We start from the raw sequence: 16,414 nt of genomic DNA on the forward strand, positions 1-16,414 counted from the left end.
AGTTGAGAGATGATGCAAATGTCAGTTAAACTTATCTGTCAATCTAAGTGATGGGTTTTATTTCTTATGTTTGCTCGTGAACCACTGTAGCGTTATTTTATATATTATTCTAAAAACACTTATTCTAATTGCATTATACATCATATACTAACATTTACCTAAGAGTTTCTGTAACTTACTTCATATCTAAAGGTTCCTCTCAAGTTTAAACAAAGATGTGCTGAGAGACAAGCTGCTGCCAACCACTGCTTTTAACATTTGATCTTTGGTGTCAATATTCAGATCCAAGTTCAAGTTGTGTCCATGCCTCCCCTGTTATATTGAACAGTATTAACACAACTAAAACCTTTTTTATGTACTTCATTACCTAGAAAACCTCTCTGTTTTTCACCGACACAACATTGTAGCTGCTACAGTACGCACAGGCAACGACAAGACGATACACAAGTTTATCTCTGAGCAAATCAAACTCAATGTAAATTTACTATGTTGAATGCAGGTTGTTAAACAGGTAAATCTCTTCCAAGTACTTTTGTCTTGTGCGCTGTTTTATTTATTCTCCTTGACTCATTTCATTGTTAAATTTTCACCTGTCTGTGAAAAAAAGAAAAGAAAAGCAAGGCCTCTTATAGTTCATATTGACACTGCATTGCTGTTTGTGTGTTTTTTGTGAATACAAAAGTCATACTTGAAAAAAAAAAACATACATGAAAAACTACAAGCACCAGTTCTCAATAGTAAATGTCTAGCAGTGTTAAGCACTTACCTTAAAGTTGGTTTTATTGCACTGAATGTTTACCTTGAAAGCAACATGAAGCGAATCAGACAAGCAATACCGTGTATATGCTGCTGCTTAAAGGTCAACACCGGCAGTGTGTTGGTGAGCACAGCGCAGCCATGTGGAGTCGCCTTCCTGCAGCCGAGGTGGCTCTTGTGCCTGAAGAGGACAGGGACCAGCTCCATCTTTCCTTTACTAGCTGCTGCCAACACATCTTTTTTACTCAGTCTCCTCTTTCCTGCTCTCTGATGGATTTGTGTTTTCGTTCTGTCTTATTTGTCAATGAGTTTAACCAGGCTCTGGCGGAGGTCATTAAGGTCAAAGATCTTGATGTCCAGAATCTCGATGGCTCTCTGGATCTCAGTGTCCATGCGATCCCGATCCTCCAGAGAGTTCCCCAGGTTCTGCTCTGTATTCTGGATGCGCCGCTCCAAATCTGAATTACGCATCTCCATCTCCTGCGGAGACCCAAGGAAAATGTAACAACTTAATTCAACTACTCAAGAAATGTGCACATCACTTCTGTTGTGATAACACTCGTACCCGTAGTCTATGCATGGCCTCATTTCTATCATGCTCCATTTCATGGTAGTCAGACTTCTTGCTCTGTAAGATGTGGATCTCCTGCAACAGAGTGAAAGGTTCACAGTAGTTTGAGCATATGCATCATTTATTAATGATGGACTTAAATGACATCGTTCCACCTCTGACTGAAGCTGAAGATGAAAATGGAACCAACCTCATCTTTGGCTTTCAGCAGCGCCTCCAGCTCCTCTAGAGACTGGGTCAGCTCGTCCTTCAGCAGGTCACTGGGGCCGTGGCTACCATGGGTCTCCAGTTCAGACACCTTACAAAACAAGCACACAAGCACACAAGCACACACACACACATTTATTTTGAGTGGAAAAAATGGAAACTTGAGTCTGTAGACATTTTCAACAAAGAAATTTTTAAAAATCTGATTATTATTTCCTATCAACAGGATGCTCCTTAACGACCTGAAATTATTTCTCTCATAAAACATGTATTTTTCTTCTTTTAAAATCTGTTGCTCTTTCCTTTATGTTTGATATTTTCGCATCAAATTACTTTAACGTGAAGCACATTTAAAATAAATCTTTACCTACCACCTTTACCATACATTTACAAATAAACCTGGCTCGTATTAACCTATCTCTTATTCTTATGTTGGATTTAATGTAGCCTTTAAATAATTGACAGTGTTTAAATCTGTGCTGAAGGTAAAAACTGGCTGTAATACACGGGTTTAACAGTATTATATTAATATAATATCTCAACATAATTCATTATATTCAGTAATAGTATTAAAACTAGTCTGCACAACATTCTATTCATGTTCTAACACAAAAAAAACATTACTCTTTCTGTATGACTTTATGAGAGGTCTCAGCCCGATGTGCTTTCTCTGCTCGTCATGACTCATATTTCCATTGACTGCGACCTGGTCCACAACAAGGATCTATCAACAGGCCGACTGGAGACCATAATCATATTGACAGGAGAGACGTCTTCACTGCAGTGACCAAGACAGAAACAGCAGGTCTCCTCCACCCCCCCTGTGTCTGACGGAGACAGGTCATTTTCAACCATGTATGGTTGAGACTAGAAGCAGAAAGAAGAAGAGGAAGAGAAAAAAAGAGAAGCGAGCGGATGCCAGCTCCCTCTGGTAATTTTTCATTTCTTCCTAACTGGGGCATTGAAAGTAGGATATTGCTGTCCTACAAACCCCTCTTCCTCTCACACCACCCCAGAGACATGAACCATTTTCAGCCACCTGGTCCCCTTCATCAGACACAGGGAACGAGATCTTATAGCCTAAAAGGAAACATAGATTTGACTTGTATGAATTCATTCAGACTAAGCCAGTCACTGGGGTGAAATACTAAAGTAAAATCCAGTGATTGAGAATTACAAAGCATTAATCGATACTGTGAAGTCAGGCTATAATGGAAAGGGATCAAGGTCCTAAAGCGTTGATACAGAGAGGTTTTGTAATTGTCAGCCTGAGGCGGGATCGTTCCTCGAGGAATCAGCCTCCACTGGAACCTGAAAGGTAATTCAATAGTAAAAAACCTCCTGAGGCCCTGTGTATTTAGACCAAACTCCCCTGTGGTGAAATGTGACATTGCTGTATATGCATTCTATAGTGAACAACTTCAGCCGGCAGAGAACGCCTCGATTAAAGCTTGGCAGGGGAAACGCCTGCAGCACAACTCGTGTCACTGAATGATGAAGAGTATAACCAGCCTGGGCAACTTGTCCTTTCTTTCTTGCTGCAGGAAAACCAAGGAAATGAAGTGTCTGAAAGCGACGACCCAAAGTACAACCAGGGGAGCTGTCATCACTGAGAGCAACAGAGTGACAGACCCAGTCCTGTCAGCCTCATCTTGCTCTGGTTTGAGATAAACTTTCCTCCATCAACAAACTGAGTGTCTGTTCTTGGATCAGCTCCAGCACTGATCATAAGATCTGACCTTAACATTCAGCTCTGCAAGTTCCTGCAGAAAAAACAAGGACTTGGCTGCACATAGAGCTCAAAAGAACAACTACTTTTAATCAACAATGCATGAATGTTTTTCGGCTTAAATTAATGTCTCACTGACAAACTGTGCCTCAGCCTTTTTCTAATCAGAACTGGTGCTAAATACAGTGTTAAAGCAACACTGTCAAACCTTTTTACCTTAAAATAGCAGCTTCAAAATTAGTTTGAAGGTTAACTAACTTGGAAGAGGGAGAATGGTGCCACTCCTCATCCTGAAAGTCTGTTCCTGCTCTATGTAACTTTGGTGTTTGGGTAAAATCTCCTCAGTAATTGACTGATGGTTGTAACTTTAATCACTGGAATCAGGCCCATCAAGTGTTTATCCCCGATATTCACCTGAAGAAGATAAAAATATCAATAATTCTTAACATAGTATTTGTTATATCGGCAGCTCTTCTGGTGCAGAAAACCGGGGATCATGGGTAATATCCACTGTTTAGTTTAGCCTCTCAGTTCTGTGAGTGACTCCACTTTGTTCTTTTCCTCAACATGAAATCCACTTAATCGCTCGGACACGGAGCCCAAAATAATTGATTATTGTGAGTGGCTGCAGAGGGCACTGCTGCTCGGCCAAGTTACGTAGTGTTGCTTTAAATAGTCTCTGTAATACATGAAATAGACAGCTCTAAGGGCAAAGTTTCTAAGCAGACTGTTTAATGCTGGATAATTCAGTCTTCAGGGTGAACCCACTCAAACAGAGCGTCCTCTGCAGCAGAGGCTCACCTGTTCTCTCAGCCGCTCCGTGTCCTCCTGATACGCCGCCAGCTGCTTCTTCCACTGCTCCACGTTAGCATTAGCCTCGTGCAAAGCAGCCACCAGCTTCGAGTTGCTGTCCTGCAGAGTGAAGAGCTCAGCCTCCAAGTTCATCTCACAAATGGACCTGGGGGAAAAACATAAACACAAAACTGTAAACCAGTGATGCATTTGACATGATATGTATAATACTGTATAATAAGCCTTATATGGCATATGTGGCATGGAATTATATATAAAGGCAACATAGATAAGAAGTCATTCAAGTGCTATATTTTCGAACATTTATACTTGACCTGAAGGGGAAACAGTTTTGTGAACTACTTTGTTTCAACGTCAGGAATTAATGTTACTGCTTACATAAAGTTAGGTCTATAGTAGTCAGTACTATTGCCCACTATCTGAACTGTAAACCACTAATGTGGGAGTCACATGTCTAATCCAAACTACAGTGATTCATTTAACTGGTTTTCTTCACTGACAATGTTTTGTGCTGTTTTTGGCTGGAATAAATTCTGCCACATCTTGTCTGTTCATGATGTTGCCTTTTGAAAAGTCAGCTGAGTCATGATGAGAGTATCCCTGAATGAACTTGTTGAATAGACAACAAACTGGAGCAACATTAGACCGAATATTTGAAAAGCAAAAGTTTCCTGCCGCTTAAACTTTGGAACATAATGAAACACAACACAAACCCCAAGTCACTATAACACTGTAATAGAGACTTTAACATGGACTGCAATCTACAACAGCACAACTTCACTCAAGACTGACAGTTAAAAAAAAATCTTGTAACAAATATATAATGAAAATGTGCAAACAAGACTAAACACTTCCCAAAGTAATATGATCCTGGAGGGAAGTTGTCTTTATTAGAGACTGAATATGAAAGTTAAATGCATAATGACTACAAGTATAATGTGACATTCTTTAGCTTCACAGAACAAATAAGAAGAGAGAGGTTGTGCTTATTAAGCTTCTTTTGTGTAGTTTGTCAGATAGATTTTTTACATCAGCCTACACAAAATGTTGTGAGCATAAAAAAATCCATATCTGTGCGTCTTAAGGCCGATTTAAACTGGGACTGTGTATATAACATATCCATAGATAATATAATTAAATAAGATATGCCATTATATTTTAGTTCAGGTTGCCTTGCAAAAACTGGCTAGGGACAACAGATGAAAGTTAGCTTATACTGCTAACTCTATAGATCATTTATAGTATTTTGATAAATGAAATCAAATAAAAATAAAATCAATGCATCATGCATTCACATAAAGTAAAATGGTCCTCTTCTCAGTTTTTATCTGCACTTAAACATCGTTGATTCTTCAATGCACATAAGAGATAGTTAAATGTCATCAATTTCCATTAAGTTTTGTGTAATCTGCAGAAAAGATCAGACGCTCTTCATCTATCATCCTTCGTCTTCACCGTGCCCCTCTACATCTTGAAAGCTTGAGGTTGTTGCATGGCAACAGTTTACCATGGCAACCATTCAGAAGCCGCTTTCTGTTGCAAAATTGAACTGTAAGATGTAGAAGCATTGCGGGAGGCTCAAAGGGCTCAAAAGACTCATGTGAAGTCACCTCCCCCTCAACAATGGCCTCTTCGTTTCCAAAAAGCTTAATAAGCAGAACCACCGAACACGTGTAAACTCTCATGAACAACATTTCATTAAAACCATTTTGATTCTCTGAACACTGCTGGGAGGACGGAAGCTAAAGTCCACAGATTACCTGCTCAAGTGTAATCAATATTATTGATCACATGAAATAATGAAAAACCTACATGGAGTTTATCCAGTTCTCAATTTACTGAGGTCAAATACTCTTAATAAACTCCAGTTTGTACAGTTTTCTAAATTACTGCGGCAAAATATATCAATACAATTAGATTTAAGCTTATTCCACACTTCATTTTTAGCGCACAACCGTATCAATCAGATTTTTCTGTCTGCAAGGAAAATAATGAAAGTATAATCCAAATGTTTAATTATTCATTCAATGATATTACATCCTAAAAAAAATTACAATTCTATTTTAGCACACAGCTCGTTTACTGAAGATTAACTGGAGCTGTCGGTGTGGTTGGAGATTAATTCCGTTGTCACGGAGACGGTTATCACCTGTTGTTTATCACTATCACAACTGGTTCCATTACTCGGTCATGTGACGGCAACTGAACTGTCTGCATGGCAACTGGTTCAACTGCATCCACTGATGAAAACTGTGAGATGTACGTTTGTTGGCGAGGGATTAAGCTGTGACTTTAAAACTTTTACGCTAGTTTTTAAATCAGTCGTCGAGTTTGAACTCTGCAGAAGAGTAAGAACCAGGGAGTTGACAATTATATAAATAAATAAAAGGGAATTCAGACATTAATACAAAGTTGAGATTAGACTCTGAAAAAGGTGTGTGTGTGTGTGTGTGTGTGTGTGTGTGTGTGTGTGTGTGTGTGTGTGTGTGTGTGTGTGAACTCTGTTACCCTTCAGAGAGCATCTTTCTGATACGCTCCTTCTCAGAGGACAGGGTGATGTCAGCGCTCTGGCTGCGGAACATCTTGTCCTCGGGTCCGTTCACACACATCACAGGTGGAGACTGGAGTTCGTCCGCGAGGTCCTGAAGGACACATCAGTAAATGTACACTCCTAACAGCACATCAGTGTAGCTCAACACATAATGTGTTATTCAGAGAGGAACTACTTTTAGACCTGAGAATCCAGATGTTCAAATAAAAATACACACAAACATTGTAAAACAGAACTACTTTTATCTTGTCTATCTTCCAATTTCATCAGGTGTTCTTAAAATGACTTTACAGGATTCACACGTTCAAACAACAGGGAGAGACTCACCTGTGAGAACTACAGAGCAAGTCCATGAGGAAGAAGAACAGACAAAGAAACATGTCAACACAGAGCACAACATACATTATGACCGTGATACGGGGCTGTGTGATAAGTTACACAGCACACAGATGCTTAGAGAGAGTCACGTACAAAATGGATGACGTAGTCGGCGATGTTCTGCAGCTCTGGCTCCTCTGATGTGTTAATTTAATCGATACAGACGTGAGAGACACTTGGAATCTGCTCAGCTGTAAAATTTAAAGGAAATGGGCATGTTCTTCATGACCAGGCGGATGTAACTGATGGGAAATTAGTCTCTATTGATCAACGGTCACTACGTTTTTATTATTAGTGTGTTGGAGGCTTGTCGGCAGCAGCGGGCGGGGGGGGGGGGGGGAGTGTGTGGATGAGGTGTGCTGCCGAGCGGCGAGGGATAATTTTACCATCGTCCTAGTTTTCCCTCACTTTCACTTCCCTCCGAGACGAGTGACCCAGCTCGTGTCTCTTATGCCTCTCTTTCCTTTCCCTCCGTCCCCTGCTTTGATTCAATCACTGAGAGCTGAGCTACAGAATCACCCAGGTGCCTGCATCCAGACTTGGTGTCTCCTCTATCCTCAAATGCCCATGACAAATATTGCATTGCTGGATGTTTCATGACATTTAAACTTTCTGCCGGACACCTGCGGAGGCTTGCTCTACTTTCACGTTCACGCTGTCTTTTCTGAAAGCTTTAGTTGCCTCACCTGAGGAGCAGCGATGCTCAGTGCTGTGTGGGCCAGTTCTTTATCCTGAGACTTTTCACGAGCCAGACGAGCTGCATCTTTCACCTCCTTAAACTTATCGGAGAACTTTTCCAAAACAGGACAAGTGAAAAGAAACTTGACAATGATGCAGCAATTAACCACAGGAGATGCACAGACTACGTGAAATAAGTATTTGCAGAGTGTTTTTCACCTCTGTTGTATTATTTACCTGGTGCAGCTGTTGCTCCGTAGCGAAACCCAGACCATACACAGTGTTGGCTCTGCTGTCAGCCCACTGCCCAAACTTCTGGGATGTCTTGGTGAACGTCATGCTGGGTGTAATGGTGCAGTTGATAATTGCCTGCAGATGCAGAGGTGACAACAGTGATCATACTCATAAAGTAGGTTTACAGCATGTGAATGAAACAGAGGATTCTGGAAGTTCAGCAGCAAACACAAAAAAACACACAAGTTGAATCATGAATAAGCAGATCTATGGTGTTTGATTGTTTTTCACAACAGATTTAAATTATCCTTGGAGTCAGAGGGTCACAGAGAGGTACCGCTCATGTATTTTCCTTCTTTAATCTTAATCCTTTTTATCCCAAATTCATAGGGGGGGCATCTCACACACTGTGTTCTTTTTCATTTTCAAGTCCTGTGCAGGAAAGCAAAAGAAGTGTAAAGATAAAGAAATAGATTACCTAGGAACAAAACTTGTGTTATATTTTTAAATACAAATTTAACGGGCATATTTTCTATTTAACATATAAAATGTTTAATTCCAGGAAGCATATACTTTGTCCATCATTACCTTGAATTGAATAAATTAAATTAAAATGTCACTTTATATAAAATATATGATCATTTTGCATCATTATTTGGTTTTTGCATGTACTAAATCCTGTCTACCCTGAAAGAAGTCCATGTTTCTCATGTTTGCTGCAGAAGTCAAGAACACAGGAAAACATCTGCTTATTGAGACATATGTGAAATATTATTTCTCCACTGGGATTCCTGACAATCAGATGTTCAGACAAGCGCGTTCTCCCTCGAGATGTGTTTGTTCTTTAAAGAATGTTTTGAACATGATCCAAATCCAAAGCTTTGCCAGACCACAAGTTCGTATTGTTCAGTGTGAGAGCAGAGGGCAACTTAAAATGGTATTTGTGCCCGAGAGACACAGAGCGCATCCGGCAGGTTCATCACCTCATTTTCAGGGAAGTGGATGAAGCCACCCCCCCCCCCCCCCCCCCCCCCCCCGAGCACATGAGAAAAATATTAGAACGGACCTATTTATAAACCTTTTTACGTCATCTCCAGGGTTACAATAATGGGACTGATTTAAAACCCCAGAATTGCAGGGCAGTGGGAGCTTAGGAGGAGGCGTTTTCCTCCTTCACTCCCGGCCAACAACTGATTACGTGAACCCGGCGGTCTGCATTTCCACGCTTTGACATAACATGTTGGACGGTGGCGGCGGCAGTGAAGATTACTCTGGAGGCAGACACCAGTCCTGGCAGGATTGGGCTGCTGAGCGACCAGCCGCCCCCCCCCGCGCTGCCTGCGGGGAGGCAGAAATGTGGGTCAGACCAGAGGTGCTAAGAAGAGATAGACCATGATAGACCACCACCCCCTCCCTCCCTCCACTCCCCTGCTTGACGGGGCCTGTTCCTCATAATCTATATCCACACAGGCCTGCTGAGTTGTCGACACCCACTGTGCTTTGGCTTTGTTGCATATTTCTCCACCTCTGAGGTTTTATGATTTTTTTTTTTACCTTTGGCTTTTGTCACAAATAATGAAAAGCTTGTTCTGATGCCAAGGTTGTCAGCTTCACTGGATTCAAAGTGTGTAGCTTTGAGGAAATCCCTCAGAAATATGTGTTTGATTATGAAAGATCCATCTTTTTCATGTGACTTCGGAGTGACCAAATAGTAAAGATATGGATCTATACCTGGCGTTTATTTGAAAACTCTTGCTTTGTTTTTTCCCTCTCACCTTGGTCCCGCCCACGCTGATGATGCGGTAGACGTTCCGGTTGGCGTCGTAGAAGAAGGACACGCTGACGGCATGTTTGCTTGCAGGGATCCAGTTCCTCTTGGTGCTGGGGTCGATTTGGAAAACATGGGCCCGGGCGCTGAAGATCGGCTGCTCCCTGGAGGAGGAGACGCAGGAGATATGATGAGATATGATGGGAAGAAAATGTTATTGTGAAATCCTGATTATGTGTCCTGCTTTTGCTTAAAAGGTAAATCCTTGACTGTTTTCATAATGAGACATCTCTGTGTGTCACTCTGCCATCCAAGGATAATGTTGGACTCGTCTTTTGGCTCGTTCTCCTTCACTGTTTCCTGCGTCACTCACCAGCCGTTTCAGGCTGAGACTGACGCTGAGGACTAAAAGCTCTGAACCCTCTCCCCAGTCGTTCACCCTCCGCCCTCTGCTCTTCTGCTGGCAGTGTTTTGCAGGGATGTCTCCTGGATACAAGGTAAATAAAGCAACAACGTCTCCAGTGCAGGGAGGTGGTTTAGCCACAGTCATGTGGTGAGAATAGCAAGACTGCTAAAAGGTCTTCTTCTCCATTTAACTCCCTTCTTCCTCTCCAGATGGAGTCCAGAAAGCAGATTTACCCCAGTGTGTATCCACACACTTTGTGTTAATCTAAGAATGCAACCAAATCTCACTGCTGAAGTTTTGACCTGATTATGGTGCCAAAAGAAAAGTCAAAAAGTTAATCCTATTTATTTTAACACCAATGTATGTGCCAGAAATCCAACATCCACCCAGTCACCTTTAAACAGATTTTTTCATTGGAGAAAACAAACATTAACTTCATTATGTTATTAGATAAGTAGATATTAAAATGGAGCCTCACAGGAAGAAGGATCCTGGTTAGAATCCCAGTTCACTTTGAAATTTGTTTCCTCCAGCTACACTGGCTTCCTACCACAGTCCAAACACATCCTCTATGGTGTATTGTGAATTGCTGTGGCTGTTCCCAGTAGAACTGTAAGATTTTCGCCAGTCACTGTACATTTATATCTGACCCCATTAGTGGCACGCAAATCCAGGAACGGGTCTTCTGGAGATGGGGACAAAAAGGAACATCATATGGACTTGTGCATGCACAGTGCGGATGTGATATGATATGATATGATCAGTGGCATTTCGACAGCCCAGATTTGGCCCACAGTGTCATCCGGCCCACATACTTGGGGAATATGCTCCTCTTTGCCAGATCCGGGCCACAAGTAAGCCCCAGCAATACCCCATACCAAATCAATTTTGCAGTATTTTGGCCATAGTCACCATTTACCACATGGGCCACTTTAGGTTCACGTCCAGATCACACCTCAAGTAGATCACAGCAAGTTTGCCCCAAAAAACACCCGAATTTGTTTTGGGATATTTGGGCCACATTCGCTATTTTAAAAGGTCACACAGGCCACAATCATTACCTGAAGTGGCCACACATCCGTATGCTGTCTGACACTCATGATCAACCAGGAATCAAACCTGCAACCCCCCTGATGTGGAGTTAGGAGTTTCACACAGTCAGGATGGAACGGAGAATAAGAGGCTGCAAGTGTGTGTTTGTATATGCCAACACTTGTTTCCTTACTGTGTGGAAAAATAGTTGTTGAGACATCATGTTGTTTTCATTTGTGTGTGTTTGTGTGTGTGTGTGTGTGTGTTTGTTTGTATAACTGGACAGCAGACCAAAGGTGTCAACATGTTTATACAACTCAAATCAAATCTAAGTTTGAATCCAGGTTTCATTGTAAAGTGCTGCTCCTCTACTGGAATGTGGAAAAGCTTGATAACCCTCCACCTTCTTCATACTTTTTCTCCATTTGTTTCCTCGTCCTCTTCCCTTCACATCACAACTTGGAGATGAACCAACATGTGGTGATGTGCCCGAGCTGACAGGAGCTCAAAGTGACACTTCTAACACAGAGCGACTCAGACAGTCATTATCACTGAGAGGGGAAATGATGCAGAAAGAATTCGATTATTTTTGTCCCGGTTGTTGATTTTGTTTGTTGGCTGGTTGGATTCAGATTGTTTTTTGTATCACTTCTAAACTGTTAAACATTTTAAAACTATTTTCCAAGGAATGAAAGATTAAAAAACTAAAATCAGGAATCTGTAGCAGGCTCTTCTCTCATATGACACAGTTTGTCTATGTTTTCAAATGTAACTGAAATTGAGGAACAAAGTCATCAACAAACCCAGAGTTGTTTTACCAAATTTTTTTTTATAAAGTGCTGCTCTGGAAAAACTTGATAAGCCTCCGTCTTCATACACACCCAGTTCTATTTTGTCCATATATATCCTCATTCTCTTCCCATCACATGTACATTTAAAGGATTGGTGGAACCAACAAGGCTTAAGTGTCAGAGCTGACAGACCTCATTCACTGCAGAGACAAAGACCGGAGCTCAATCTAACACAGTGAAACTCATCTGTCATTGGTCTTAGTCACTGAGGAATGAGATGGCGCAGAGAGGAATTTACCCACTGAGAGGAAGATTCTGCTGTTCGATCTGTGTGGATCTACTGAAGGATCCGGTGACTACTGGCTGTGGACACAGCTACTGCCGGAGCTGTATTAACACCCACTTGGACAAAGAGGAGGAGAGAGGACTCTACTACAGCTGCCCTCAGTGTAGACAGACCTTCACATCGAGGCCTGTCCTGAGGAAAAACACCATGTTAGCTGATTTACTGGAGTAGCTGAAGAAGACTGGACTCCATGATGCACCAGAAAGGACTGAGAAACAGGGTGAGCTTGGGCTGCAACAACCAGAGCCAGAGCCAGAGCCACAGACCAGAGCTGAATTCTTAAAATATTCAAAGAACTTCACACTGGATCCAAACACAGCACACAAATATCTGTCATTATCTGAGGGAAACAGAAGAGTAACATATATGAGTGAAGAACAGATTTATCCTGATCACCCAGACAGATTCAATGATATGTGTCAGGTCCTGAGTAGAGAGAGTCTGATCCTTGTTACAGTCAATCACTTCTCAAGGATGTTTTGAGAGCCCTTATTGTAAGTCGATTTGAATAAAGGCGTCAGCTCAGGGATATGTAATATGTAATGTTGCCCGATCTTCATCCTCAGCAGATGGAGGTGGCCTTCAGGGCTTATGGGGGTGTCTAAGTCTAACAAAGCCTGAGAGTGATTGGACGGCACTTCAGGATGAACAACCCCACTAATTCCAACCACAATCTCCACAATCTGCTTCCCCCAGTTCCTCCAGTCGCCCCCTGATTTCTGATGAGATGCTTGTGTTATTTCTTTCAGTTGGTGCAGATGCTCCACTTCTGCTGCTGCTGAAGGAAAAGAAGTGGCTGCTCGGAACTTGTATAGTTTTTAACTAATCTGTGTAAAAGGCAGCAGTGCAACACGGTCTGATTTCAGTAAACAGCAAACACAACAGGCGGCAGCAGTTCAAAGCTGTGCTACTACAGATTAACACTCATGTACGTTAAATACGTCCTAACTAGACGAAACAAAATGAAGATAGTTTAACTTTCTTTCCAATATATTGAACAAATCACACTGAAGTTGAAGTTAATTTGAAAGGATTTAGTAGCGTCATACATTAATGCTCTGCACCTCGGCCCATCTTTTTCACTTGCAGCTCCAGTTAAAGAATCCTGATCTCTGGAACAGTTAACCTCTTCATATCAAAACGGATCAGACCCTACAGACGTTTAAAACGCAAGTTCTTCTCACTGGATTTCAATTTGAGACCTTGGTTTCATTTGTTATTGATTAATATTCAAATTCTCAAATATGTACGCTGTTTGTTCTCTGTTTTTATATGTATTTCTATATTTATCTATTATTCTATTTTAAGCCTGGTCAATACTCTGGTCCAGTGCTGTTTTTTAAACTTGCTATACGAATAAGCTTTGACTTTGACTTGACATCCTCAGCACGGTCATGACAGGGAATTACAGATCAAATAATCTGAAAACTCTGATAGTTCACAGAATAATAATGGTGTTCATTTATCAGATTAAAGTCTATTGATCAACATGAATTAAATTCTGCAAGGATTCAGAAGAATCTGTGCTCATACAAACGTGAAGAAGAAACCGGAACGTTGCTCCAGATGTGCACGTTTGCATCAGTGGACTGACCCTAAACAAGTTTCCATACCCTGCATTGCAGCATTACTACATTTACTATACAAATCACAATGGAGAAGTTTCTCTTGTATTAAAATATAGATAATAAAGTTGTTGTAAGGTGAATGTAGAGTGGATGGCAGATCAAATACTGCAGTTTTTTAGATATGCTTTTCATTTTATTGCTCTTTTATTGTTGTTTTATCATCTTGTAAAGCAGTAAGTAACTAATGGTCTATTTCAGTAATTCAGATCTTTTTTAACACATTTTCTCATCTGTAACATTTTATTTCTGTATCTTGCTTTTAAATGATAACTGTTTGCTTTTTAACAGTTTCCCTTGAATCTGTTTTGAAAATGTGCTATATAGATCAAGTTTATTATTATAAAAATAAAGCTTATAACAATAATCCTGATTATATATCAAGGTCACAAATGTTCTTACCTTTCTCTGTGGTGAGGAAACATCTTACAAGGTGAATGAGACCTCTCTTCTACAAAAACAGAAAAAGTTGATTTATTAGCAAATCATAGAGGAATTGTTATTAAAAGATTCCCCTGTTAAACACCAGCTATTTAAATGCAGTGACCCAGACACACTCACCCCATGTCGGTGTTCGAACCCTGTTGAGTCTGTTATCCGTCAGTAGCTCCACACTGAAGCTGCTGGTTTACGCTCCGGAGGATTTCAGAACCCACAGCCGCGCACAGGCTCCTGCAGGCGGCCAGGTGTCGGCGCCGTCCCGCCGGTGACCGGGGTCCTCCGGAGAGTCACAGCCCGGCGGAGGAGGAGGAGGAGGAGCGGCTGACCTGGAGGACCGCGGTCCCGGCTGTGTCCATCCCGGAGAGAAGAGACGCCACAGCTGCTCTTTCCTCCCTCTTCTCTTTCCTCCTGGTACAGCTCCCTCTCTCTCTCTCTCCCTATCTCTCGGAGCCTCCTCAGCTCCTCATCCAGCCGCCTGATCGCGTTCAGCAGCGGGACACAGCCGACGGTCGAGTACCACCTGCTGGCTCCAGAGGCTCCGAGCAGCCGCTACAGCAGCAGGAGGCGGAGGAGGAGCGGGGGGTGGGGGTGGGGGGGAACTGTGTCAGTCTGCCCGCAGCCAACCAGCCTCCGTGTGCATGTGTGCATTGACCGCAGGACCGGATCTTATAGGTCTGCGAGTGGCTGCCAGCTCCGCGGCTTAATGAAAACATCGTCCCGGAGGAGAAGTCATGACCTAAAAAGCCTGATCCAGTGTCATCCTACAGCTCAGACAGAGCCTATAGCTGCAACAGACTGACATTTAGATCAGCAGACATGTCTATAACTGCACTCATAGTTCAGTCCTGTGGAAACTGGAAGAGAGGGAATATATTCTTAGAGATAAAACAGGTTGTTGTATCCATGGAGCTGTAACTTTAAAACGTCTCTCATGGTTTGAGTTACAGGCTCAGAGACGTAATAATACCATTTTAAAGATAAGAAAATTATGAGGGAGGGAAAATGCCTGGAATTTTTACAAAATTGCACATAACAACTTTGTTTTTCTTCTTTCCTACACCATGAATCATCTCTCAGGTTTATCCTCTGACCCTTTAGAGGAGGTCGACCCAGGAACTGGACTGAAAACTCCACATACTGTGTGTAAAGGAGCTTTAACTGGTGCCACTTTGACCATGTCAAATCATACATGAGTGCTGGTACATTACTTAAAAATAATAATCTCATAATGTAGTATATAAATTCACACTCACAGGATACAGGTAATACTAGTTTTGAAACGTAGGTACCCTTTCTGGATTTTCTATACTTTGTCGGCAGAATTTTAAATGCAGGACTTTTACTTAAAGCAACACCATGTAACTTTTCTAAACTTTAAAATAGCAGCTTCAAAATTTGTTTGATTGCTTTTACTCCCACTCTGAACGCTCATTCCTGCTCTATGTAACTGCTGAGCAGGTACGATCTCCTGTGAGAAGCATGTCACTGATGCTGATAGTCGCAGCTTAAATTTGCAGAATCAATTCCTGCAAGTTCAAGAGAAATGCTGAACAGTAGATCATTTCAAAGGGCTTGGAGTCCTTAAAAAACAGAGTTTAAGAAGTTAAAAACACGCAAAAGAAGCAAACTTTAATTTCCCAACATAATCCACAGGAGAATTTTGGTGAGTAATATTTTCTTACTAGAAACATAAATTAGTGGGTGGACAGGTTCAGCCATGTGGCCAACACAAATTGTTAATTTACAGTTCAGGCCAAATCAATAAGCCAAAAATTATCAGGGCAAAGAAAATCTGTATAGCAGTGTATACATGTGAATCTGTTTCTCTGTACTGGAAGGGGATGTATCATCATTGCACACATTATTAAAAAACAATAAATTAAATAAATTAAAATAACTTAATAGTGACTTGTTTGCAGAATCATATTCAGATAGTTGTGGTTGCCTTCTGTCTATATTGCAGCCGGAGGAGGAGCTTAGGTTCTCTCTGCAGCCCACAGATGAAACAATCATGATGGGTCATGGTAGAATCGTTCATGACAAACAGCTGCACTGACAGTGAGGAGGGGTCAGTGTCACACACTTTCA

At 41.5% G+C, this 16,414-nt stretch overlaps 1 protein-coding gene across 1 annotated transcript; it reads right to left on the reverse strand.

Annotated features, from left to right (window-relative positions):
- Positions 1-1,050: 1,050 nt before the first annotated feature.
- Positions 1,051-14,310, reverse strand: LOC133018512 (homer protein homolog 3-like). The gene is made up of 10 exons (XM_061084886.1): positions 14,288-14,310; positions 9,693-9,849; positions 7,921-8,052; positions 7,692-7,796; positions 6,955-6,963; positions 6,585-6,718; positions 4,065-4,221; positions 1,518-1,625; positions 1,322-1,402; positions 1,051-1,236 (listed from the first exon to the last, which is right to left on the reverse strand). Exons 1-10 carry the CDS (start codon positions 14,308-14,310, stop codon positions 1,051-1,053), a joined length of 1,092 nt encoding a protein of 363 aa, XP_060940869.1.
- Positions 14,311-16,414: the final 2,104 nt, after the last annotated feature.

Source organism: Limanda limanda, chromosome 13, assembly GCF_963576545.1.
Source record: "Limanda limanda chromosome 13, fLimLim1.1, whole genome shotgun sequence".
In the NCBI taxonomy this organism is placed as follows: domain Eukaryota; kingdom Metazoa; phylum Chordata; class Actinopteri; order Pleuronectiformes; family Pleuronectidae; genus Limanda; species Limanda limanda.